General features: G+C 53.6%; 7 protein-coding genes across 7 annotated transcripts; 4 read left to right on the top strand and 3 right to left on the bottom strand.

Moving 5' to 3' along the window:
- Positions 1-383: 383 nt before the first annotated feature.
- PTC2 (Protein phosphatase 2C 2) lies at positions 384-2,522 on the top strand (the record flags this gene model as incomplete). Its single annotated transcript, XM_053191327.1, has 7 exons — positions 384-419; positions 726-1,035; positions 1,153-1,226; positions 1,293-1,377; positions 1,440-1,646; positions 1,703-1,963; positions 2,161-2,522. The coding sequence occupies 7 exons, from the start codon at positions 384-386 to the stop codon at positions 2,520-2,522; spliced, it is 1,335 nt and encodes a 444-aa protein (XP_053051310.1).
- Positions 2,523-3,324: 802 nt separating this feature from the next.
- Positions 3,325-5,318, bottom strand: N0V96_005163 (uncharacterized protein; the record flags this gene model as incomplete). The annotated part of the gene is made up of 2 exons (XM_053191326.2): positions 3,325-5,214; positions 5,313-5,318. 2 exons carry the CDS (start codon positions 5,316-5,318, stop codon positions 3,325-3,327), a joined length of 1,896 nt encoding a protein of 631 aa, XP_053051309.2.
- Positions 5,319-6,350: 1,032 nt separating this feature from the next.
- Positions 6,351-7,388, bottom strand: N0V96_005162 (uncharacterized protein; the record flags this gene model as incomplete). Its single annotated transcript, XM_053191325.2, has 1 exon — positions 6,351-7,388. The coding sequence occupies one exon, from the start codon at positions 7,386-7,388 to the stop codon at positions 6,351-6,353; it is 1,038 nt and encodes a 345-aa protein (XP_053051308.2).
- Positions 7,389-9,373: 1,985 nt separating this feature from the next.
- Positions 9,374-9,888, top strand: N0V96_005161 (uncharacterized protein; the record flags this gene model as incomplete). The annotated part of the gene is made up of 3 exons (XM_053191324.1): positions 9,374-9,482; positions 9,546-9,649; positions 9,721-9,888. The coding sequence occupies 3 exons, from the start codon at positions 9,374-9,376 to the stop codon at positions 9,886-9,888; spliced, it is 381 nt and encodes a 126-aa protein (XP_053051307.1).
- A 273-nt stretch (positions 9,889-10,161) lies between these two features.
- On the bottom strand, positions 10,162-12,996 carry prp1 (U4/U6 x U5 tri-snRNP complex subunit Prp1; the record flags this gene model as incomplete). The annotated part of the gene is made up of 2 exons (XM_053191323.1): positions 10,162-10,308; positions 10,366-12,996. The coding sequence occupies 2 exons, from the start codon at positions 12,994-12,996 to the stop codon at positions 10,162-10,164; spliced, it is 2,778 nt and encodes a 925-aa protein (XP_053051306.1).
- Positions 12,997-13,362: 366 nt separating this feature from the next.
- Positions 13,363-14,880, top strand: DIM1 (Dimethyladenosine transferase; the record flags this gene model as incomplete). The annotated part of the gene is made up of 8 exons (XM_065757318.1): positions 13,363-13,461; positions 13,514-13,570; positions 13,627-13,764; positions 13,818-13,925; positions 13,980-14,147; positions 14,207-14,335; positions 14,388-14,462; positions 14,518-14,880. The coding sequence occupies 8 exons, from the start codon at positions 13,363-13,365 to the stop codon at positions 14,878-14,880; spliced, it is 1,137 nt and encodes a 378-aa protein (XP_065614087.1).
- A 7,566-nt stretch (positions 14,881-22,446) lies between these two features.
- VAC7 (Vacuolar inheritance and morphology protein) lies at positions 22,447-25,281 on the top strand (the record flags this gene model as incomplete). Its single annotated transcript, XM_065757317.1, has 2 exons — positions 22,447-23,602; positions 23,846-25,281. The coding sequence occupies 2 exons, from the start codon at positions 22,447-22,449 to the stop codon at positions 25,279-25,281; spliced, it is 2,592 nt and encodes an 863-aa protein (XP_065614086.1).
- Between the last annotated feature and the right edge of the window lie 525 nt (positions 25,282-25,806).

The following is a 25,806-nucleotide window of genomic DNA, read 5'->3' as shown; positions in this document are numbered from 1 at the left end:
CACTTCTCTTGCGCAACCTCACAATTTTGGCGCGACCAATTTCCTCGCATTACCGCACCCCGAACTCGACCCTCTACCACCTGTGATAGCAGACCCAACATCTCTTAGGGATCGACGCCTGTCCCCTGCCCATTTCCCTTGCGATTCGGATACCCCGCTTCCTCTCGAGTGTGCGCGATCTAGAACCTTTTGCTACCGCACCACCTTCCTGTCACCTCGCCTCTTTTTTTCCGCAGCCTTCTTGCGCACGCACGACTGGCTCTGAAAAAATTCTCCTCTCTGGCAACCTTACGATACCGACTTACGCTTCCTACTACGATTTGACCGACCAAACATCCAGTCAAACCCGGTAGCTGCGCTGCCGACTCATTGCATCCGTCACCATGGGTCAAACTCTCTCCGAGCCCGTTGTCGAGAAGGTATGCCATAATTAACTGCTACCCTTACCTCTCTCGAGACGCGCTGCTTCCCCTCGCTCTGCCCATCATTACGCTCTCATACCCAATCTACTTCCTTCGCGGCCTCTTCCCCTTTGTTCGCAGCCAGTTCCGGGGTCCCCTCCGTCCCCCGCTTGCCTCGGTCGTTCCTGCCCATGATCTCGCGCGGGCAGGCGACACAGCAAGGTGGCATGAATCTTTTTTCGCAGCAATGTCCACCCGATGACGTACCTCTACAACTCAACATACCTTGGTTCAACCTACTGACTTGACTTCCTACGATTATAGTCCTCGGCCAAGGGCGAAGATGAGCGTCTTCTCTACGGCGTCTCTGCCATGCAGGGCTGGCGCATAAGCATGGAGGATGCTCACATCACCATCCTCGACCTTCTCACCCCCGGCAGCGACGAAGCCAAGAAACACGAGTCAAAACTCTCCTTCTTTGGAGTCTTTGATGGACATGGCGGCGACAAAGTAGCCTTGTTCGCTGGAGAGAACATTCACGACATCATCAAGAAGCAGGAGACCTTTAAGAAGGGCAACTACGAACAGGCGTTGAAGGATGGCTTTTTGGCAACCGATCGGGCAATTCTTAACGGTAAATTCACGACTTTGGATCCGGCAGTACCTGGAGGCTAAGCCGTGCTGCGGTCTTGGCCCTTGCCATTTGTTGCCCCTTACGCTGCATTCATGAGCTAATCTTGGGGTGTACCAGATCCCAAGTACGAGGAGGAGGTTTCTGGCTGCACTGCCTGCGTTGGCCTGATCTCGGATAACAAGATCTACGTTGTGAGTTTGCTTACGTCCGCTTTTGCGCGATGTATTCGCATTACTTACCGACCGTTCCGCGACTAGGCAAACGCTGGCGACTCGAGAAGCGTTCTTGGTATCAAGGGACGGGCTAAGCCCCTGTCCCAGGACCACAAGCCCCAGCTCGAGGGTGAGTACTAGGCCATGGCAAAGGCAACAATACCTTGAGGCTGACCTGAAATCCCCTCATAGCCGAGAAGTCCCGTATCACAGCCGCCGGTGGCTTTGTTGACTTTGGCCGTGTTAACGGCAATCTTGCTCTCTCCCGCGCCATTGGTGACTTCGAGTTCAAGAAGAGCGCAGAGCTCTCGCCCGAGGCCCAGATCGTCACCGCCTTCCCTGACGTTGAGACCCACGAGATCAGCGACGACGATGAGTTCTTGGTCATTGCTTGCGACGGTAAGCTGGAAGCGCCGGATATAAGGAAAGAAATCACTGGCTGACGAAATTCTTAGGTATCTGGGATTGCCAGTCTTCCCAGGCTGTTGTCGAGTTTGTCCGTCGTGGCATTGCGGCTAAGCAGGAGCTGGACAAGATCTGCGAGAACATGATGGACAACTGCTTGGCCTCCAACTCGGAGACCGGAGGTGTTGGCTGCGACAACATGACCATGTGCATCATTGGTCTTCTGCGCGGCAAGACCAAGGAGGAGTGGTACGAGGAGATTGCCAAGCGGGTTGCTGCTGGAGACGGACCTTGCGCCCCTCCCGAATACGGTACGACTGAATCCACGTCCGAATCCACATCTTCCTAAGGAGTTGAGCGCGCGCCGACCTCCATCTGCACTATCATGAGACCAGTCTCTCTATCCCCATAATACAACCATTATCCCCCTTTTTGTAGCCATCGTTTGTTTTTTGTGTCCCATAATTTCTTTCCAAAGGAGGAGCGCTGATCCATCACCTGCACCTAGCTGAATTCCGCGGTCCTGGAGTTCACCACAACTTCGACGACAGTGACAGCGGCTACGACGTGGATGTGGAGAACAAGGGCAAGCCCTTCGGCATTGGTGGCTACAAGGGCCGCATCATCTTCCTTGGCGACGGCACTGAGGTTCTCACCGACTCTGACGACACGGAGATGTTTGACAACGCTGAGGAGGACAAGGACCTCGAGAGCCAGGTGTCCAAGGCCTCTTCGGCAACCAGCAAGGATAGCGAGGCTGAGGACAAGTCAGCCCCGAAGACGGAGGAGACTAAGGCGGCGGACAAGACCGCGGAGGAGTCAAAGCCGGCCGCAGTACCCGCGTCCACAGAGGAGAGCAAGGAGAAGTGAGCTCCGCGGCTGGGGGATGTCGACTTTCTATACCTTGATGAATGACGTGGGCGTGCACTTGGGCCTGGAAGAGACCGGACTCAACGGATCCGTATGACTTTTAAGAAAGCTTGAGAGACTTTTCAATGGCTTGGCTGGAATGGATGAATGAATGTTTCTCGTGTTATTTTCCTCATCATGTTGGGTGTCCCGGAGGCCGTTGACAGGGTTGTGATCAGGCAGAGTGGGGATGAACAGCAGTCGCGGCGGCTCAAGGGGGGAGAGAGAGGGCTGGCCGCATGTTGAGAGAGTCTAAAAGACTCAATCTTTGCGTGCTGTAGCTAGTAGCCCTCTGCGGGCTTACCTAGTTGTCACGCTTACTTATGATCATTTGCATAACCCCACCGACACTTTGAAATTCGCTACTTCCTTAACCTTTCTTCTGTTGAGAAGAGGTGTCTATCTTCCCTGACTGGGCTCAAGATATTCAACGCGTCTTGTGTTGGGACTACTCATGAGAATTGATAAGCGCACTGCTGAATAGTAACGAAGACATGGACTCAATAAACGCAGTACACTTACATTATACCAGCCAGTCATTTTCGACGAAGCAACTTCACGTTGGGGATATGCAATTGTCATCAAGGTTTGTCTTTTTGTACAGAATTCTATGGGTATTTTGCACTCCCCGGCCCCAGTTGCCTCTTAGCTATCTTACAAGAAGAAGGGGTTTCTGTTGTACATAGTTATTTCTAATATAAGTAGTTTTGCGAAATGGCCTTCCCCTTATGCAGAGACTTTGACTCTGGTCCCCATTTTGAGCCTATATGTCTTGCGTCGCCGGTATTGTAAGGCCGTCAATCGGCACTATCGTTGTCTTGTAATTGTCAACAAGCGGTGATGGTTGGCTGTCTGGGTCAAAAGATGATGGCGGCTGGCCATCTTCCATGGCCAATATTGGTATTGTGAGACCATCAGTCGGCACTATTGTCGTCTTGTGTTCGTTCACGGACGATGATGATATTTGGTCGGTTCCATCAACATAGGACGGTGGCAAGTCATCCGTGGCTGCAACATGCTCAATCTTCAACTGCATGTGATGCGTCCGTAAGCCCTTCCCGTTTCGTTGGTACGTCACCATGATTCCCGGCGTAGTGACGGTACGCAGTGGCGTGGGAGGGGAATGCTGCAGGCTCTGCTGCTTGGCCTTCTTGACCGCTGCGATGATTTTACCGTCGGCTTCCCAAGCCCACGAAAGAAGTTGATGGAGCGGGTACCAAGGCCGCATTGTGTGTTCCCGGAAATAATCGTGCGTAGCCTTGCTAATCCGGGCACCGTTGACTTGGGTCGGCCCCGTTACGTCCTGGTCGAACCAGGACGGCAGAGCGGAGGGGGCCGCGTGGGCTTTAGGATTCGGCTCGATGGTGTGCTGCAGAACGTTTTCCGGATTGACGCCGAACCGCCAGTTGCTGATTTGATTGCGCATGTCCGAGCTGGTTCTGCCCGCTATACAAGCGTAACGCCAGATGACGCCCATGGCATTGGGCCTGTCGAGCCTAAAGGCAAGGAAGAAGAGTATGTGGTATGATTGCTCGTTCATCAAGACGAAGTGCTTGTGAGCCTTCTCCAAAGCGGCCGTGGCGAATATGAGATGGCGTTGGGCTTTCGCATGTTGAAGCATCGTATTGAGCGTGAGCGTAGTAGGGAAGGTATTTCGTGACTCGGCCATGATGTCCCAGAGGTCGCAGCATGAGGCGAAATTGCCCATGCGTCCGAGTTCGTTCATGATGGCGTGCATGACTGGCCTCGATGACCAGCCGGTACCGTATTTGGCGGTCAGTGTCTCAAGGAATGAGCGGATTCCAGGCCAGTTGTGTTCCAGCTTGCGCATGTCCTCCGTGACGAGTTGCCTCGTGACGAGTGGCACGACGCCGGGATCCAAAAGCAGACCAAGCGAGTGCATGAGTCGAAGAACATGCTGAATGATTTGTTTGCTCTCGATCATATCCATGTACAGCGCCCATGTTTTCGCGTTTGGCTGGCAACCATAGCTAATCATCATCCCTAACACGCCGTGAAAGTTGCGGAGATCTTTTAACTTGGCACAGTTTTCTAGCATGATGTTGAAAACGCCGGTATCCATCGGAAAAGTTGCATCCCGCTGGCTCTGGAAAAGGTCCCTGGCGTGGTTACGATAGGCATTGCCACGCAGCTCGATAAATCGTAACGCCTGTTTGAAGGCGCGCCTCGACCGTGCATGTCTCGAAGATTCATCTGTGAATGCGCTGAAGAGGAGCTTGAGAGCCGCGTTGTCTGCAGCAGGGCCCGCACCGTACATCTTATACTTGTCATGCGTAGTAATCCTTGCGTTTGTGATGGCGGTTATGTAGGCCAAGAATGAATCAGGCGTCCATTCCTTCGGTTTCGGGATATTTTCGTATGTGTGCTTGTGTGAGTATTCCCTCATATACGCTGGACGCTGCTCTTCCTCGGAACTTTTCCATACAGTTTCGTTCCTTGCGCCAGCTACCTCGTCACGTCGTGTTGTAGAGAAGTTGCTGCCGATAGCTCCTTCTATGCTGATCGTGCTGTCGGCTTGAGCAGCAAGTCTGGAGATCTCCTGGCTCGCGTGTTCCAAAGCATCCTCGTCGCCCGAGAGGAAAAGATATCCCACTTCACTGAGTGTCCCTTCTTTATCTTTCGGCCATCGCATCTCAATATGGCATCTCGTTTGTTCGTGTATATCCCAAATAGTGTGGTCGACATCATGAAGGAGTGTATATGCGAGTTCAACCCCGACTGTGATCTTACGCACATTGCGCTGCCAGGGCCCTTTGACAGGCCGGGTCTGTCGTCGAAGAAGGTCCAAAGTATTGCGCCAGTTGCTGAACGACCCCTTTTTGACCTGTCGGACAGTCTCGAGCCAAATTTGCCTGGTTATGCTTTGGTGAAATCGCTGGACACTAGCTCGAGATTCTCGCTGCGGCTGGTACCGTATCGTCGGCGTAACGAGTATAGAGTCGTGCTGTGCTTGGGTAGGGCTCGTCTTGTTCGGTCGTTTAAACTTGCGTTCGCTGGCATCTTTGAGGAGATATATCGTTTCAACAGGTTTACGACGCTCGCTGATGGTATCAAGTGGATGAAGCGGCGTAGGTTTGCGTACTTCCTTCGGCTTTGTGTCCGGACCATTACCCAGCGTCAAGTTCTCAACTCTCCGTGGCGTCTTGATATTTTCGTCTTCGGCGATCGGGCGTTCCAGGGTAGGACTTACAGCGGTATCGCAGGTCGGGTTGGCGCCATGTTTCGCTCCTTCATCTTCGATTCGAGGTTGTGGCGGGGAAGTTTCAACCGCGCTGGGCCTGACTGCATCAATAGCTGTGTGCACCCATTGACGAGGAAATGGTAGTTGAGCTCGAGGCGCCCGAGACCATCTTTGAGGAACCCTGGAAATCGGAGAGATCCCAGAGGAGCCGATACGGTGAGATCGGGCTCTCAATGATAGCGTGATTCCCAGGGACATTTGCTATGAATGGCCCATGTTGTGTGCTGGGCTTGAAATTTGTTGCATTTGGTGTGATGGAACGAATGCCATCGGTTTCGCTGAAGTCGCGGGCAAGCTATCCGCAGGAGAATTTCCACTTCGCGCCGATTGATCCCGGTCTTTCGGCCCCAGAAATTTGACCCGACCCCTGCCGGCCGACAACAGTGTGAGCGACACATAATATTACCTTTTTGCACTGTTCGTTCAACTACCTCACAGCAAGGTACCCGTACCGCGGGCAATGACTAGCAAATTTGTATATATGAAGTCGGGTATACAAGAAAAGAATGATTACCACCCCGTCCCTATTACTTCTTTGGTGAACCAGGCAAGGCACCGGAATTGGGTTGCGCAGGACCGCTCTGATCAACGCCTTCCCACCCCTCGTTCCATCCTTCGTCTTCCGCAACAGCATGTTTGGCTTCGCCATTCTCCGCAAGCCCCTTGACATCGCTCCAATACGAAAGCCTTTTGACTTCTTCGTCTGCATGCTTAATTGCCGCTGCAAGATGTTTCCTTTTCTCTTCTCTTTCTTTTGCCTTGTCTGCATCTTCGTGCTTCTCTTCATCTGCAGCGACCGCTTCAACATAAATCTGGGTCAAGCGACTCAACAGTAGTCTTCTCGAGGCCTGAAACACAAAAATGCCCATAACATCGTGCATCTCCTCCTGTAAGTGCTCGAGGTTGTCTTTGGCGTGCGCGAGATAATTCTCAAAGGCCTCAATCTTTTCGCGGTCGATGCGAGAGCCTCGAAGGACGGCCATGAGCGTCCATACGTCTTCGATATCTTGCTTCTCCTCCGCCACACTGGTCTGAACACTCGCCTTGCTAACGCTTTCTCGACGGCTGCGTGCCACGCTAGAGGAACGGCTGTGATTAGCAGGCGTGACGGTGAAGTAGTCGGAGTTCAGCATATGCGGGTCCTCCGATATGTCTTCCGGTTTCTTCTTGATGCGCTTGCGAACCCAGCATCTTCTCCGAACGAAGGAATTCCACCATTTCGGACCATGCCAGGAATATCTCTTGGAGAACATGAACGAGTACTCCCAACCGAACTCGTCCATGGCCACACCTTCTTCGCGATGTATCTTCCACTCGGGCCACGCCCACTCCCACGACGGATCGGGTACTTGTGCTGTCTTGGTCGTGGTTGGACTCGTCTTGTGGAATTGGTTCGTCCACGGCGACGGGTCGAGATTGCCTAAAGCCTTGCCGGAAAACAGGGCAACACGACAAACAAAGCAGCCTCGCTCGTTCTCCCACAGCACGTCAATGGCTGTTTCTCGTTCGGCAGTGGCTGGCCTCCGTCGTTGACTGCTGCTTCTGCCGGGCATTGTGCCTTCCATCGGCGTGGGTTCTGTTTTAACATGTACTATTAGAACCTACACCACAGACTGGACATGGCTATCTCTTACCTTCGACTTCGATAGACGGTGCTGTGGTGGCCGTTGTCGTTTGAGGCTCGAGAGTGGGAGCACTCCGATGCCCAGCGGCTTTCGACTGTTGACCTTGTACTGGCTCTACTGAGTGTCCAGACGTACTCGCATCCTGATCGGTATTGTGTTCCGTACTGCGGCCCGCAATTTGTTCCGCATCGTGACTCTCAGTAGTGTCCTCATCATCACGGAGTAACTGCGAAGCGGTCGACGCGCGGGGAGGTCTGCTAAGGCTTTCGGTGCTCGGTGAACCGCGGTTATCATGGTTGACTAGGCTGATCTCGTGGTCATAATCACTATCTTTCAAGCCGGTGACCCGACGAGAGCTTCGAAAGGAAGGCATCGCTCTAACGCCGTATCGCAGCCTCGCTCGCCCGGTGTCAGAGAGCTTCCGTGTTGCTGCCGCCCTGAGGCTCAGTGCCGGAGTGAGACCGAAACGGCACCCTTGAGGGTGGAAGGGGGTTCGTCGTTGGTGGGGGGAGAATTGGAATCCGGGCCGGAGGTGCTTTAGCTTCCTTCTCGGGAGTGATTGGCGGCTCTCGCCCTGGAATGGTGGAATACAGAAGCGTAGTCTGGGTGGGCTACCTTGACATTGTGCCGAATCTACTCAGCCAAGTGATGTTTCCAAGCGCGCCCCGTTGACGGGTGTGAATAGAAAAGAGGCCGTAGAGGAAGAAGGCCAATGTGAGGCTACAAGGTTGATGGTCCGACGAGCGAGGAATTCAGGGAAGTCAATTGGGACCTCTTCTTCGGACCTAGCGTGGGCTAGACCACCATCGGCTGGCAGTGGCCAAATGGAGGACGCTGAACAAGGCTAGCACGATGCAGCAATGGCAATAACGAAGGAAAGCAGGAGGCGTTGGCTAGACTTGGAGGCCTAGACCCAAAAGCTGAACACGGGTTGGCTCAAGCGCTCCACGAGCCAGTCAGTCCAGGAGCCTGTGAGCCTGTGAGGTGTCGCGTACTCAGCTCCGGCGATGATGTAATGTCCCAGCTTTTCCAGCGAACGTCGAGACCCCCTAGCCACCACCTCAGCTTTGCGTGCCAGAGAGTCAGCTCAAACAGGTGTTGTCATGCTACCTAACGTGCAGACTTGGCTCTGAAGCACATGGAGCACTTTGAGGCCACAGGCAACGGTTTGACGGGCACGATCACCGGCCGAGACGACCCTTTACGCTCGTTGGAAATTGTGAGGAGACCTGAATGAAGAGTAAAACATTACTACTATGGACATTGAAAGTGACAGCTGATTCTCGGAGCTTTGACAGGCTGAGGTGACGCTGGAGATCCAGTGGATGCTGCACTCTTACCAGGATCAGGTCTGAAGAGGTACGTCACGAATACTTCATCCCTCGTTCGGTTTCACGTAATCTCAAGGTATCATGTCCGTCCCCTCTGGAGGTGATGGCCTGTGCATGCTGAGTTCGTCGTCCCGGCCCCAAGTGGAGCTCTTCGGCCAGGAGCGGCTGGGGGGAAGCTACTTCCTATTCCCCGCATTTATGCCGCTCTACGTCATGTATCTCTCACACCTTCACGTCAACCGGAGCTTTCGTAGCTCCAAATGTTCCTCGCCTGCTTGCCCCAGGTCGACGGCATGTCGGTAGTGCAGCTCACTGGTGTGATTTGGTGCCAGGAGGCGTGTGGGAAAGACTGTAACCGCGCCAGAAATGAGACAAGAGCTGCGGCGCCAGTGATTCGGTAGTAAGGTACTAATAGATCATGCCATCCTGCTCTTTCTCGTGACGAAGGCTGCTTTCTCTCTCTCCTCTCTCCAATTCAATCAATCAAATCACACAATCACGACGATAGCTCCAAGCTTCTCCCGATCGTAGCTTCAAAGTCCCACGTCAATCAGATCTACTACACCCTACACTGCACACACAAACCCAATCAACATGTCCAAGAAGGCTCCCCTTTTCCTCGGTCTCACTGCCGCCGGCGGTGTCGGCTACTACCTCTACAGCGCTGGCGGAAACCCTACCGCTGCGGAGAAGAAGTTCGAGAGTATGTTTCACCTGTCGCATCGCCGCCATTTAATCGTCTCGAGTGCTGACCCGCGTTATTTAGGTGACGTTCACAAGGCATCCGCTGAGGTCAAGTCTCACCTCCCCGGACGCACGCCCGACGCCCAGAACAGGGGCGCGCAGGTTGGTGCTAAGGTCGACGAGGCCGTAAGTTCACCTCTGCCCGGCCTGCCTCCAGCATAGCTTCAATGATCAATCATCGCTGACAATCTCACTAGGTCGCTGAGGCCGACAAGAAGTTCTCTGCCACCAAGAGCAACGTCGAGGCGTACGCAAAGGACGCAAAGGCCGAAGCTCTGAAGAAGGTCGACGCCTTTGACAAGACCGTCGAGACCGAAGCCGCCAAGGCCAAGAGCGGCATCTCCAGCTGGTTCGGCGGCAAATAAGTCGTATAATTACTCCGGCGATTATTTCTTCTGTCTTCTACGTAATGGATCAATCATGACAATGGGCATCGGGTTTGCTTTCTCAGCTCTGGATTAGGAGTCGCAATACGAATCAATCATAATTCTTTGACTCATGTTCAATTCCAAGAAAGTTCATGGGGCTTCCTCGTGGTATTGTTCTTGCTTGCTTGGTGATTTTGAAAGTGACCTTTTCTCCTCTATCCTTCCCGACCGACCCGAATTTGATGTTTGATACACATGCTATTACATAACTCATTTCTCCAAGACTTCTACGACCAACTTCAAGATTTCCTCGGTTCCCTTCCTTGCATTGGTTGGCTGTTTGGCAATAGCCTGCCAGTGTTCGCCATGGCGAGGCTCGTTCAAGACGCATTTGTTGATGACATCCGCTCGTTTCTCCTTTGATTGAGTTAGCTTACAAGCGTCAAATCGATGGCCCACAAGGCGGCTACTTACGTCTGTTCCGTGCTGGAGCAAGAACTTGTAATACCAAGCCCAAGTGTCGCCATTGTCACTGTCCAGCACCAGCGCCTTTTCGAACCAGTTTTGTGCCTTTTCGAGCTTGCGTTCGCCCCAAAAGATTCGGGCTACAGCTACAAATAAGATAGGGTCGTTGTCCACCTTCTTGATAGCTTCTAGTGACCGCGGCTTGCGCTGAGTCCGTGGCTCCAAGTGCCAGATCTGTTCACTCCACAAGAGTCCGCTCTTGGGCACCTGTTGGAGTGCCTTAGCCATGAGAGACTTGGCCTGGTTGAGATTGCCTGCGCGTCTTTCGATGCGGACAGATTCGCACCACAGCTCAGCCGATTTAGGGATAGCAAGTCGGGCTCGGTCGAGAACACTGCGAGCTTTGACGACAAGTCCGGCCTTCTCTTCCAGTCGAGAGTAAAGCAGCCACAGGGGAATAGACTTGGACACCACCTTGGCACCTGTGCTGTAGGCCTCGCGTGCCTGGCCGACCTTTCCAAGGTCTTCGTAAATTTGTCCCTTGAGCATCCACAACTTCGCCGTTGCAGGGAAGAATTGCAACGCCCGTTGGACGAGATCCAGGGCCGCATCGCTGTTGCCCAGCACTCTCTCGAAAACCACACTCTTCATCCACACGCGATCCGTGGGGGCCTGGTCGCGGGCTTCCTCCAGCAGCTTACGAGCGCGCTCGGTCTCTCCGTTCTCGGCTTCGAGCTTGACGGCAGCAAGCCAAATGTCCTCGTTATCCGGGTTGGACTTGAAAGCCCTGGCGAGCACCAGTCTGGCGTTGTCGACCTCGCCGGCTTGCCACTTCTCTTTGGCCAACATCATCCACAGCACCTCGCTCTTGGGGCATGCCTCGACAGCCTTCTCCAGGACCTGGGCGAGCGACTCCTTTGTTCCGTGATTCCTTTCCAGGTCGGCGGCGGCCATCCATAATGTCCTGCTGTTGACGAAAACACGCAGCGCATAGGAATAGATGGCGCGTGCTGTCTCGTACATGCCACGATTGATACTGCCTCGTGCGTCCTCTGTCCAGGTGTCCTTGCGGTCGTCGTCTTCGTCGAGACCATAGCCCAGTGTTTCTCTAATAATGTTTCCGCACGTAATAACAGCGCCATCCTCCTCGCACTTCTCTGCCTCGGCAATCCACTCCTCGCGCTTGGGCATGGCGGACTCCTTGACCAGAACTGCAATGGCACGCTTCATGACGTTGACCTTTGTGCCCTGACCAAGCTGCTCCTGCAGCCGAGCAGCTGCAATCCAAATCTCATGAGACGTGGGCACTGCTTTTCGTGCCTTGTTGAGCACCTTTTGGGCGTTTTCAGGGCTCTCCAGTCTTGCCAAGGCCAACCACAGATCAACGGATAGGGGTATAAGCTCTGTTGCCTTGGCCAGCAGCAACCGGGCATCTTCCGGATCTTCTTCGAGGTTGACCGCTTCCTTCCATAATGCCTCTGATTCGGGAATATGATCCAGGGCGAGTCTGATTACCTTCTTCTTCGCCCTAGGCTCATTCTCCAGCCTCATCGCCTCGACCCAGAGACGTACAGATCGATCATTCTTCTTGATTGCCTCGGCGGCAATAATCTTCGCGTTCTTTCCATCGTTAAGTCGAATGTTCTCCAACCACACATCCTCGCTCTTGGGGCAATGCGTACATCCGCGTGCTATTACGTTGCGTGCAGCGACCGTCTTGCCCGCCAGTTCCTCCAAGCGCGCCGCGGCGATCCAGCCCGGCGCATTATTCGGGTTCGTTTTGATCACCGATGTTAACAACTCGCGTACACGGTTGATGTCGCCGACCTGAGCTTGCGATTCGTTGAGGACGCTCTTGTTCAAGCTGGTGATATAGCCCTTGGGATCGATACTCGACGCGCTGCCAGCGACTGATGATTCGGTTCCGTCCTGTGACGCTTGCTCGAGTCTAGATTTAAGAACCTTGTCTCTGGCAGCACCAATTTTGGCAAAGTTCGTCATCGTCCCGTCGGCTTGTTCAGAGCTTGACGCTGCTCCGTCATCCGCAACCGTGGTGCCCAGCTCTGATGAGTCCCTCGCAGCAGCCAGAACGCTGTCTGGAACCGCGTAGAAGCGCTGGCGCAAGGTCTGCTTGCTTCTCCTATTTTTTCCTGTCAAGTCTCCAACTTCAGGGAGGTTCGCCCATTCGTCGTCTGTGACCGTCGATAGCGCTCTCTTGAGATCTGCGAATTGTTGTTGAATTTTGGGGTTCTTTCGTTCGTATTCGTCTTGCTCGGCCTTTTCACGCGCTTCTCGTTGCTTCTGCCTCCTCCTCGCCATCTTCTCGTCAACCTCTTGCCATATCCTGTCGGCCTCCTCGTCATCTTTGTCGTACACACCACCTGCGAACAGGCCGACTTCGTTATCGGGGTCTTTAAATCGGTCATCGTCGTCGTCTTTCTCCTCAGCCTTCTTGCCGTCGGTGCCTAAGCCCAGTTGTGCTGCGCGCTTGGCGACCGCTTCCTTGATCTGGTCTTCAGTCGGTCCTTCGCGCGCAGGACCCAGATCTGATCGCGTCGTGAAGCCGGTGGCACCTCTACCAAGACCAGCGACGTAATTTTCGGGAGCCGGTTGGCTTAGAAAGTCGCGCCTGCCCGACATGATGGCGATTGGTTAGGTGGCTCTTCGGTGCGGCAGCAAGATCAAGAGGGCGCGCCTGATGGGGGATTTGTAGGCAATAAATGAGGTTTGGCCTCGCTCTATGCTTGGAACTGGTTGCGCAAGGCTGAAATGGTACTAAAGTTTTTGAGCTGCACAATCCCTGTCGCACCGGGTGGTAGTGGGACAAGGGTCCACTAAAATTTCCAAAAGGCTGCCCCTCCATCTTCACCGCAGACTTCGACATCGCGAAGATTTCAGGGTCCCAAACTTCGCGCCACCAAAATACTGTACGCCAGAGGTCGACGGCTTGTCAGAAATCCAGTTTCTTCCATTTAGCGCGATAGTGCGACAGTCTACACAAGCAACATGGGTAAAGCGAAAGCTGGCAAGCGGAATGCGGCCGCTTCCACGGGAAGCCCGTACTCTCGACCTTCTCAGAAGACGAACAATGTCTTCAAGTTCAACGTGCGTCGCGTTTCAGAATACGTCTTGGATCTTTGACTAACTCCTATAATAGACAAATGTTGGTCAACATATTTTGAAGAACCCCGGTGTGGCGGATGCGATCGTTCACGTACGCCCAGACTCCCCCCGTCCAGAACGAACCAAACACTAAGTGTGTCTATACAGAAAGCCGAACTTAAGCCCACGGATACTGTTCTTGAAATCGGCCCGGGAACTGGTAACTTGACAGTGAGGATTCTCGAAAAGGCGAAGAAGCTCATTGCGATCGAGTTCGACCCTCGAATGGCGGCCGAAGTGACAAAGGTTGGACAAAACGCCCTCAGGACGATGCTTGGAGGCTGACGGGACCAAAACAGCGTGTGCAAGGGACTCCGGAGCAGCGCAAGCTCGATGTTATGCTCGGAGATGCGATCAAAGTCGAATGGGTTCCTTTCGACGTTCTCATTTCAAACACACCTTACCAGGCACGTTCTCTGTTGCTTCTTATGCAAGCTGCGGCGTAGCTAACCTATCGTTAGATCTCTTCGCCCTTGGTTTTCAAGATGCTCGCGATGCCAAAGCCGCCGCGGCAAGCGATTCTCATGTTTCAGCTCGAGTTCGGACAAAGACTTGTGGCTAAGCCCGGCGACAAGCTCTACGGAAGATTGAGTGTGAACGCCAACTTTTGGGCGACATGCTCCAACGTGGTGAGTAAAGATGCTCGGGAATGCATCTTTGGCAACGGTCTACTGATGCTCTCCAATAGATGAAGGTTTCCAAGGCCAACTTCAGGCCGCCGCCACAGGTCGACTCCTGCGTTGTGCGCATTGTGCCTAAGCAGGGAGCCGAGCGTCCCACAATCGCCTTCGAGGAATTCGACGGCCTCCTCCGCGTTGTAAGTAGTGTTGTAATCACTCCAGAGATCTCGCAGCTGACAATCCATCCAGTGCTTCAACCGTAAGAACAGGACCATGCGAGCCAGCTGGCTTGGTACGAAAGAAGTGCTCCAGATGCTTGAGAAGGTGAGTTTTTGAGGCTGTGCACCTACGAAGGATAGAAGTACTGATTTGCTATTAGAACTACCGTACATGGGCTGCCATGAACAACGTGCCCCTGGACGACTCTCTTGTCGAGGATGACGAGGATGACGCCATGGAAATGGACGACGCGGACGCCGGCGGAAACGATGACGAGGATGTCGAGCCCATGGACGACGACACACCCGAGTTCTTCAAGGAGCTCAACGCCACAGCTGCCAAGGCGCCCGAGAAGACGAAGAGCAAGCGCAAGAAGACCAAGGTCGCGGCGCTGGTGCGCAGCAAGATTGAACGCGCGCTCGAGAGCACCGAGCTCATGGAGAAGAGAGCGCGGTTGTGCGACGAGACGGATTTCTTGAAGCTACTTTCCGCTCTCAACTCAGAGGGCATTCACTTTGCTTAGATGTGTCCGTCCTTTGACGGAAATGTCCGGTCTCTGTTGATGGAATTTACTTTTATAGAACGGGCAGTCATGGCCTGGCGTTTGGGCGTACAAAATGAGAAGAGATATCAGGTTGCGGAAACGATATGACGGTAGAAGGCTGTGGATCACATTCAATGAAGATTTGCTGTGCTTTTTCCATCAGACATAAGTGGTTGTCTAGCCCGTGAAGCATTCGGGCGTCCCTCCAAGCGAAGTGAAGACCTTCGTGTTTTCTCCTATTAGGTATCGAGGCGTTAATTGTAGACAGGTACGGCGAACGCAGGATCTCAACTAGCTGCACCTGGATACAACTTTCAGCCACTCGCTTTGTACCATAGCCGTGCTGGGCAGAAATACATCAGAAGCCTTTGCACATCACAGCATGACTTACACAACCGCTCACTACCCACATCGAGGCACATCGTGTCATCCCGAAGCCCTCATCTGGATTCTAGAAGACGTTGAAACCTTTACAAGTCTGAGTCCATCTTTTCCCTTACTGAGGTAACTCAATACACCATACAGCCCCCATCAAGATCACCCACGCAGTCTCCTCCGTAGGAAGAGGGCAGGGAGGGTTGATTCCGGACCAACCAACGCCGAAAGGTCTAGGAGTCATCGTTTGTCAGGCAGTCATCATGACGGCGTCTTATTCACCCAAGAATCTGTCACACTACCACCACTCTTTTGATTACTGGAACGAAACGATTGGACTCTTGGTTGGCCATGAGCCTCTCGAATCAACTCTCTCCGCGAGGCAGAAAGTGTGGCTGTTCGCCCGAAATGGCAGCTCCATTTTCCGCAAATGCGTGCTCGACGTTACAACACCAGTTCGCTCCATTGGCCCGGATTGGCCCGATGGAAGAGGAAGCCTCGCACCTATTTCAGGGAGGGAAGGGAAGGGAAGGGTAATGGGACTTTAGCCACCTCGCTCGGGTCCGCAGCCGAGTATAGAGTATCATGATACGCCTCATTTGGAAGGGGGCAGAGAGTACCGGTAGGTACATCACCGCCGTAGGAAATCGGAAGGAAAACATGAGAGACGTAGTCATTAATAGGAGGAAAAGGGGATGGAGGGGCGGGCCAATGTGGCTTTGTGCATGCAGTCAGTTCTTTCAAAGAGTCTGAACAAATTACAACAGGCCACGCCCACGCTCACCCAATCCGACTGCGCCTTATACCACCACCACCACCACCATCACCAAGTGACCGGGCCAAAAACTCCCGTCCGAGGACGTATGGGTAGACACATACCATCGGGCGGGTGGTAAGCATGAGAGAGAGGGGGAGAGAACAAGGCTGCCTTACCCGCGCGGATTGCGTTCCCGCCAGCGCATCGCGACGAGACGAACAAGGCCCGTCCCATCTGACAGGCGCCGCCTTTGTCTTTCCCAGAATGGCGGGTGTAATCTCTACCCTACCAGTGGGATCGGGTGTGGATTGCGCGTGGGCTGGCTGGGCTATGGTCTTGTTCGTCTGCCTAATAGAACCTACCTACCTTACCTCTCGAAAACTGAACCTCCCCAAAGAGGTGTGGAACGTCATTACATACTAAACCGTGACTGTCCCAACCTATAGACTTCCGGGTTCCTGCGCAGATGATCAACGCCCTCCGCCGGCGCGCTGACACGCGGGGGGTAGGGGGCTGTTGGAGGGATTCGGTAGGTGGAAAAGAACTTTCTTCTGTTCATTGGAAGAATTAACGTCACGCGCCGGACATGAAGGTTTCGAAGACGTGAGAGACGTTGACGTGGTTTTGTCTCTTTCTTTTTTTTCACGCTTCTCTATGTGGGTGGGGGCCCAAGGAAGACATCTGGTTCGGCCTGCCAAGTAATGCGGGAATGGAAAGCAAGAGACAGAGCGAGGACAGCTTAGACGGGGAAAGCCAGCAGAGCGAGCCGTGTTTCTCATTAGATAACCGTAGCTTGGCTTTCCTGATTTGCTTTGCCCTCCTGAGCTCCAAGCCTACGACTTATGATTCGAGCCCCACGGGTTAAGAAAGTGCTCACCACTTCGGTACCATCGCACGGAAGAGTGAGACCTGCCTGGCCTACCGATCCTCCCGGACACCTTTTTTAGACGGATGGAATATGTGCTACTGCAGCGGAGATTCTGACGTACCTATTTTCTGGTACGGAGCATCATCTACTCTGCGCCTGACTGTGCCACACCTTTGGCGGTGCTCACGTCCCTCCCGTGAAAGATGAGCAGAGGCTAGAGCAGGAGGCTAGAGGCAACGTCTTCGATGCAACGTGGAGAAGAGCCGAAAGAACGACCTGTCATCGCCGGAACGACCTGCTCAGCGCTTCTGTCGCACAGCATCAGCTGCCAGATCAGCCGTTCGTCGGGTTTCGGTGCTCATTATGGCCGGTGAGCACCTCGGTCTGGGCGGGGAACGGAGCCTGTCACTCTGTCTCGCGGGGGCCGCCGCGACCTATCATACGATGGGTCAAGGTCGATGGGCCAGGACCGCAAAGGGATTGGCGTCGATGAAGAGAGCAACAGCAACGGCCGCGTTTGACATAATCCAGATCCCACTCTTGTACAACCATCGCTGCAAAGGCGGCGATGACTATGCGATGTGAGTTATGGGCAGATGCGGAAAACGTCAAATCGACCTGGTAACGTTCACCGCGCATTTCCAGTCGTTTTCTTCTGCCTGTCCCCAGATTGTGGGATCCAAAGGGAACGGCCGACGACCAATCGAACGTCGCAAAAGCCCCCAATAGCTCGGTACCATCAGGGCATCGTGGGCGGGTGGGTTTATTGTGACGTTCTGTCGGGAGCCTGGGGCCGGTGCAACTTTTCCTCGCTTTGGGAAATGTCTCAGGTTATCCAGAGGACCAGAACCCAAGCCCCCAAGATAGCGTCCCCCTAAACCCAGTGCCCAAGTATGGTTCACATGGGAGATGCAGCCAGTCGTGTGCCTGCCACGTCGTCCACATGGCCGTCTGTGAGAGGCTCAAGGCAGCTGGCGGGAGGAACGTTGGCTTCATCTTGATCTGCTGACCTGCAGACATTCCGTTGTTGGCAAAGACAGACTTCTTGTCGACAGTCGTATCCGTAGTTGGAGACGGGAGAGTACCAGAAAGAAACAAGAAGAAGAAGAAGAAATACTGGGCCGGAACGATGTACACTTGGAACCAACTTTTGCCTACTGAATCAAGAGTTTGTAATGCCACTGTCTGAAAGTTATGTCTGTTTTCTCTCGATGAGTAAAATGCTGCGAGGTACCACGCTCCAAATCGATGAGGCCGTTCCTCGTCTTGTCAGAGTGGCAGTGGTAGTATGCTCCCGACAAGAACCTTCTGTGTTGAGGTATCTGACATAACACCGCCATTTCGACTTCAACGGTCAACGGTTAGAAGCGAGCAAGCAGGCATCCGATCGCGGCGGGCGTTATGAACCTTGGTTTGTAAATCGTGGTAAGGGCGGAAGTGTAAGTTGTGCCTGGTTGACTAAGATAGGGTAAAAGCTTCAAGAGACATGCGTCAACTTCAATAGTGCTTCGGCACCGGATCCGAAGCCCACGTAAAGGCCCTTGATTTGTTTGCAAAGTACCCTGTATGGAACGGTGGCATGCGTCCCCGTCAGGGTATCAAAAGCCACAGCACGACTGTTTGCTGTCTGTCTATCCTGTGACTCTTTCTCAAGTTATAGTTGACCGCGAGCTAGACAGATTGTATGGTAGCGAAATGGTGGCAATCAAACGACTTATTAGGAATTTGCTGAATATCACTGGGTTCTTCCGCCTGGGTTTTGGTACCCAAATATTGAGAATGTCAAATTTTGAAGCAAGAGATGCGCCAGACTGCAGGTCCCGGCCGCGGTCCCGGTCCTCCAGTTCCTGACTAGAGCACTTGCGACCCTTGGCCCTGGAAACTGCGTCCACAGCAGCCGACATCAGCCAAGATGGAAGACTCGAGAAACCGAGTGTGATTGTGGATAGAGAAGAAAGGGCCTAGTGGCAGTGTACTTTGTAGACGGTGGTTGATGGCAGCCATGAGTTTGTAAGTTTGTATCCGTACGAATAGTGTAGGTATTTCGTAGAAGCCGGATTCTTCTGCTTGGGAACAGGGGATGGTGACAAGAAGTCTGAAGAAGACCATGGGGGCTTCATTGGAAGGAAGCTGTCCCGAGGTCCCACGATGCCCGATTCTAATCAGCGGTGATGGCTCCCGGGGGGTCGGTGACAGGCCGCCGGTGCAGCAGAATGGACGATGGTACTCCGTATTCACGGGAGACAAGAAAAAAAAAATACGCCAAAGGAAAAAACAATAGGGGTGGATTCCTGGATGGAGATCAGCTGCGCCGTGTGTCCTGGCTTTGCCTTGCCTGGAACCCGGGGGAGGGCAAGGGGGGCCGACGATGAAAGTTGCATCCAGAAAAATTCCAGATTGCGGATGGGCGAGTTTGGGCGTCGTGGGCCAGAGACTTGGGCTGCATTTGACATCCACTCTTGCCCATAGCCCAGCGAGCAGACTGACTACGCAGTACATAGTACATACATACGGAGTAGAGTGAGTGGGTGACAGGATTCTTGGGAAAGTGGTAATATGGAGAAAAGCATCCGGGAAAGAATTGCGGTCTGAGGCATCCCGCGTGGTTTCAGGGGGTTTGCCGGTCGCAGTCTCTCCTAACTTCCTAAACTTATTCGGCCCAATGAACTCTACTGCGTACCTACTATGTACTATGTATCCGTGGAAGAAGTGAGGCAGAGCCCGGCTCCCAACCTACTGGAAGAAAAGAGACATGAGGACTAATGGCAGTAAAAAAGGTACTTTCCTTTGTACCTGTGTATTCGTGCCTCCTTTTGTGCCTCCAAGGATCCTGGAAGACGGGACTCCTCCCCCGACAGAGTGGTCCATGTCTAGCGGCAACAAAGGAACGTACCTAGAACTTCTGAAGTATTCGCCCGGGAAGGTCACTCCGTGTCGTCGGAATGGAAAGCAAGGTAGACAGGTACGTACCGTGGGCCGGTCGCGACTGTTGCAAACTCCGAGGTTGGGCAATGGGCATGCTGGTCACTGGTGCAGCGGTGTTGACGTTGTGCCTGGCACCGGCTTGGCCTGGCACTTGGAGACTGGAGACCGAAGGTACCTATCTGTTTTTCTCCCCTCTTTTTTTCTGCCCCCTCTTCACAGTCGCAGTCTCGCAGTCTCCCAGAGTGTCAGTTGGCAGTCGCAATATTCCTTTCCTTCGCCCGCCGGGCCTTCCGCATTTTGCCCTGTGCGACGCTATGCTGGGACCTGCAGCAGATTCGGGTCCATTTCTCGCGTTGGCTGCTGAAGGAATCCGTCCGCTGCGCCGCCCCTCTCCAGTCTCCAGTCTCCAGTCTCCAGAGATCCGATTTTTCAGTTCGGCGGAGGGGAGGAGAGGAGGAGAAGCAGGAGGAGAAGCCTAGGATCCCACTCACCGCGACCCGTAAACGCAATCCGTTACCCGGCAGGACTGGACAAGACGATACGTCGAGCACATGGCTTGAGCCCTTCTGCCCACGGCACACCGCACGGGAAACTGAAAAAGATAGAATCGGCTGAGACGGGAAAAGCTTCGTTGCTGACTTGTTCTGATGGGTCCCAGACCAAAGCTTCTGATTGCTGCGGACTTTCAGGAACGCTTCCGCGGTGCCTCGAGCACCAAGCTCCCTCAGACCTAGACCTGTCCATGTCTCCGTTGGCCCTTACGCTCTCCAAGAGGCGCCGAAGTTGAGCAGAAACATTTCTATGCCAGGATGGAGCTGGGAGGCGAGAGAAAAATTCGTGAAAAGTACTACAGAGTACGGAAAGTAGGGACGGAGACAAAGACGAGGAATGGGAGGGAGACGGAAGCGATATCGAATGCTAATAAGAGACATCAAGCAGTCAAAGGAGCCTAGGGGCAACGCATCAGGGTCGCCCTTCCCTTCATGAATCGGTGCCATTGCAATTTTGCTTTTTTGAATTTTTCTCTCCCTCACCTTTTCATTTGGGTTTCTTGGTTGTCAATTGCCTTGCTGCTCCTTACTCGTTGCCCTGGCATGTCTTTGTTACCTCGCCCACAGAATCGACGATAGGGCAGCCTTTCTGACGGGCCTCTGTCAAAACGGTTGTTTGCTTCACATCCGTGCCGTTCCTTTCAAAGACACCCTGCCTCGTGGTTGGTTAGCCAGCTCAAGGGCATGGTTGGTTTGATACCAAAGGTGTGTGTATGATGGATACGTAGGATTGTGTCTAAACACCTCGGCTTGATTGCACGGGAAGCAGCAGTACACGATACACATTTACGCTTACTGCGTAGGTAGGTAGGCTCAAGGAAATCTCGATGGCATCTGGGGTCCTAGTACAATGCGAGAGAGTCCAGTATTAGAGGGTAATCATCGGAGGGAATATCAACCCTCTTCAATTCCGGCGGAGTGAGTGACGGCAGCGGCAGCACCTATGCCCTTTGGAGAAGCATAGGTACCAGCAAAATGCGCCCCAGAGCATTTCAGCCAGAGCAGGGCGAGCCGGATACTTCGAATCAAGTAGTCGCAGATGTATCCTCGTACCTGCCCTTTTGATGACTGTGGCCGGCCCCCAGCAACAGCATGGCGCATGGGTCCTTACGGGTGGCTGGCTACTTGCAACTACGTACCGACCGTATCACGGGCCATGTGCCTAGGTACCTTGCCTTCCTTGTTCCCCTGGCAAACAAGGCACTACTTTCCGGCAGGTGCTTTCTCACCCAACCTTGGGCCGCTGAGGTCTCTCTGAGACTCTCTCGCTGGGCAGGTCGTAGGCGTCACACGCTAGAGCCCGCTCCTTACCGACCGGTCCATCCCAGCACATACCACCCGACTGACCTTCTCTCTCTCCCAAAGCCCATCCACCCCCCCCCCAATTCCCCAATCACCCAGTTACCAGCACCAACAAGTGCCTTCCTCACCAGCACCGACGCCATCCATCCATTCACCAGTGCCAGCGCACCCAGCAAATTTTGGCTTACCTTAGGTTTGCACTGACTGACCTTACTGACCTCATTCCCGTCTGGTCTCCCACAACCTCCACCACATCCAACCGCCTTCGTCTTCGTCTTTTACATTAGACACACCACACACTCCCCTTCTCAACTTACACCACCACACTTGGTTTCTTCCCCCCTCCAATCCCCTCATTTAGAGCTTCTTACTCTTCGTTGTCAACCCGTATTCTTTTCTACCAGGAAACATTCTGCGAATCACTCTCACTCTTGTATTCCTGTCAAACAGCTCCACAGCAGCCCAATCGTCAGTAGCTTAGCACTCCGTCGACCACGAAACCTAGACACGACCGCGCATTCGTCTTGCCTCAAATCGGCCCCGAAGCAGCACAACAACCACTCAGACGTTATTCCCAGATTCCCGATAGGGTCCCTGCCTTCCACCCAGAAATCCATCCTATCCCACGTCGCATTGTCGAACATCATGATAGGCCTGCTTCCGAACTACGATTGCCGGCTCCCGAGTTAACAATACCCACATTCGATTGGTATGAGGACTAGACGAGGCTCCATTCCCTTTGCTGTCTCACTTGAAAATCCTCGGCCATGGAAAAGACATCCAGCACCACAAACGGGCCCTCTGACGCAAGCCAGTCACGCATAGAACACACAGAGACGTCCACCACTACTCCCTCAAACAACGCCGCCGAGACCCAACCGCACTCTAAACAATCCTCCGGCACAACGTCTTTAACACCATCACCCTACAACTCCCGCGACACCTCCCCGTCACGAAAGGCACAGAAGCCCGTTCACGCGCCCAAATCGGCATCTACGCCCGGCCTGAGATCGCGTAAGAGCAGCCAACAGGACTTGACTGCAGTACGGACACCCAGGTCCAATACCAACATACCAGGACCAGCGACGTCGTCAAGGACGCTCTCCGCCGCGACAACTCCCACTTTACTCCCGAATTCCCAAGAATCCTTCCTTAAATCCATCAACCCTCAGAAGGCGCCCCTCAATACTGAGGTAGCTCAAACGAGAGACAGCCCGCGCTGGCCTGTGTCGCCTCGCTTGCGCTCGCCCCCTCCTCAGCTCAACAAGCCTCATATTCCGCCTACTGCACGAAAAGCTGAGCAGGAAGCCACGAGAGTGAATCTCACGAAAGCCTCTCCGTCCCCACAACCGGACACCCTCCCTTCCATGTCAGAGAGCGAAACCGACGACTCGCAACTACCATCTGGCGTGCGAACCCCAGTAACCGTAAACGGCTCGACTCTGGAAACAGTACAGGAAGTAAGTTTGCCGAATTCGCCAGGGCAAATGGACTCTACGCTGGAGCAGGTCAACGAGAAGTTGGCCCACGAGGCTGCTGTGAGTGCCGAAAGCCTGGCGACGCAAGTGGACAACAATCGCACCATTCGCCTTAGCAGGGGAGCCCTCCAGGCCCACGATAACATGGGCGACAACGGAACGCTCAGAGTACGATCGCAGAGCTCCGCTCCTGCCCCGACGGTGACGCGACAGTCTAGTGTGCTATCCAACAAGCAAGGCAAGAGCAAAGCAACTGGAGAAGGGTCTTCTCTCATAGTCGAGACGGAAACCGTGTCGTCTATTCCCCAGGTGGCATTGGCACCTGCTTCTAAATTGGAAGTCAGCAGCGGCACACTTAGGGCAAAGCCAAGTACCGAGACGATTAGGCCCAAGAAAGACAAGAAGAAGACGAGCCGGAAGCAACCCACAGTCAATTCTGGCAATGGTGAGACACCAGATTCAATTTTGTACTCTTCTAGGACCCTTCGGCATCACCAGCACAGTCTGCGATCAGTGTCTGCAGCAACTGATGCTTTGTCGCCGCTCGAAACAACGTTTTCGGGACCGCGAGCAGAGATAGTGGGCTCTCCGCGGCAGTTCCGATATCGCATCTGGATTTCCCTTTGCAGCTTACCCATTATACGGAATATACCATTTATGAGCAGTTTACTGACTAGACTTGAATCAGCATCCTCGAAAGCAGATATTTTTGAGGCTAAAGTGGCCAGCGCCGTTGACGAGGCGAATACGTCAGACTCGGAAGAAACATTCGTTTACGATAGTAACCCTCCGGATGTCGGGGACAGGCGCAGATTTCACTCGCGGACACCTAGCGCTACTTCGATGATTAGCCAGGCCGACAGACCTGGCGGTATGGGGATGCGCTCAATCCACGAGGCTCTACAGGGCAGCGGCGCCGCCGCCGCAGCTGTCGGGCTGAAAAAGAGTATGAAGTTCGTCAACACGTTTAATAGCAATGGAGCAGAGAGCCTTGGCGTCGATGAAGATGGTAAGGGCAGCGGCAGGAGTGTGGGCCCAGGATCGGGCAGAGGTACGAGTAGGCATCACCACCACAATCACTTTGGTCGCTGGGGGCGACAGCCAGGAAACTCACACCCCTCACTTTTCGACAACGAATCACTCTTTCCAAATGCTGCTCGGTCTAAGCTCTCGGGCAACACCTCGAGACAGTCATCCGGCCCTCCTAGTCCCAGGGTTGCAAGCTCCGCTAGAGGTGGACCTCACGCACTCGGAAAGCGATCGTCGATTCAGATGGCTCGTTATGATGCGGCCGACGATACTACGACCACTGGCGCTGACGACGAGCGCACCCCGTTGATTTCGTCTACAGTCAGGTCTTCCAGGAGGAGCAGACGTCAACCTGCAAATCTTCGGAATCTCGAATCACAGACGTACAGGCAGCAACCATCCTACCTGAATCGATTCGCAGCTTGTTTGGTTGTCACCATGATGCTGCTCCTCGTCATTACTGGCGCGATCGGCTTCATGTTCGCGACCTCGCAGCCGCTGACAGACATTCAGTTGGTCTCTGTCAAGAACGTCTTGGCCAGCGACCCAGAACTGATGTTCGACCTGACGGTCAAAGCCCACAACCCCAACATCGTGGTTGTCTCTATCGATCAGGCGAATCTGGAGATATTTGCAAAGTCGCCTCACGCGGGTACCGACTTTGACTGGTGGAAGCGGCCACATGAAGGGGACTTAGAAGATCCAGACATGCACATTCGAGATGATCCTCCCGATGATCCACCAGACGAAGACAATGCTCCAAACATGCGACTCGGAACCATTATGGAGTTTGATAGCCCGTTATCTTTTGAGGGGTCTTTCTTCAATAAGGGTGTATCGGCATCGACGGGCACCATGAGACTTCATCTTCCGGGCAACCACTCTGCAGGAGGCTCTGAGCGATGGGGTCGTATCATCCAGGATGAATTCGACTTGATCGTCAAAGGCGTCGTGCGTTATTCTTTACCGTTGAGCCAGCGGGTTAGAAGCGCACCAATTTCTGGCAGAACAACAGTGAAGCCAAACTCGGCCAACGATCCTTCTCTCCGACCAAACACAACACTCCCTGGAGAGGTTCCAGGTCTTGAACCTTAGGGCATCTCCCTCACTGGAGGTCGGCACTTTCGATCATTTTTCTTTGTCAGTTTGTTCTGTATATTGAGCGTGCATGGCATAGCATAGTATTTCAGGGGGAAAAGCGGCGTTGAGCGAGGCTTTCCAGCAACAAATGCTTGGGAACAAAGACAGACAAAAGCGAACTGTATATACTTTTCTTACTGAGAGCATCGCTGATCACGATGACTCTTGTATCTCCAGCTGGCGTTTTCACGCAGCTTTTGTTTCTTGCGTTTGACTTTCTTCATCCAGCCAGACCACAATTTTGGTGGACCACATGCCATTCCTCGGCACAGCAAATCACGGGATAGGACAGCGAAACGCACTCATTCAGGCACAGGACCGTTCTTCATATGGGGCAAGGATTAGGGCATTTGGGTTTTGCGTTGCTTTCTTTACCAGTATGGGAATCTTCTTTGCGACGGCCTTTTTCAGCTCTTGGGTTCATTAGAAAGGGAAAAGTAGCAACTACGCTGTTGTAATTGTAACGAAACTTGACGACCA

This window comes from Colletotrichum fioriniae (assembly GCF_027942845.1).
Source record: "Colletotrichum fioriniae strain IMI 355084 chromosome Unknown scaffold_5, whole genome shotgun sequence".
Lineage (NCBI taxonomy): Eukaryota > Fungi > Ascomycota > Sordariomycetes > Glomerellales > Glomerellaceae > Colletotrichum > Colletotrichum fioriniae.
This window is presented reverse-complemented; position numbering and strand designations above follow the sequence as displayed.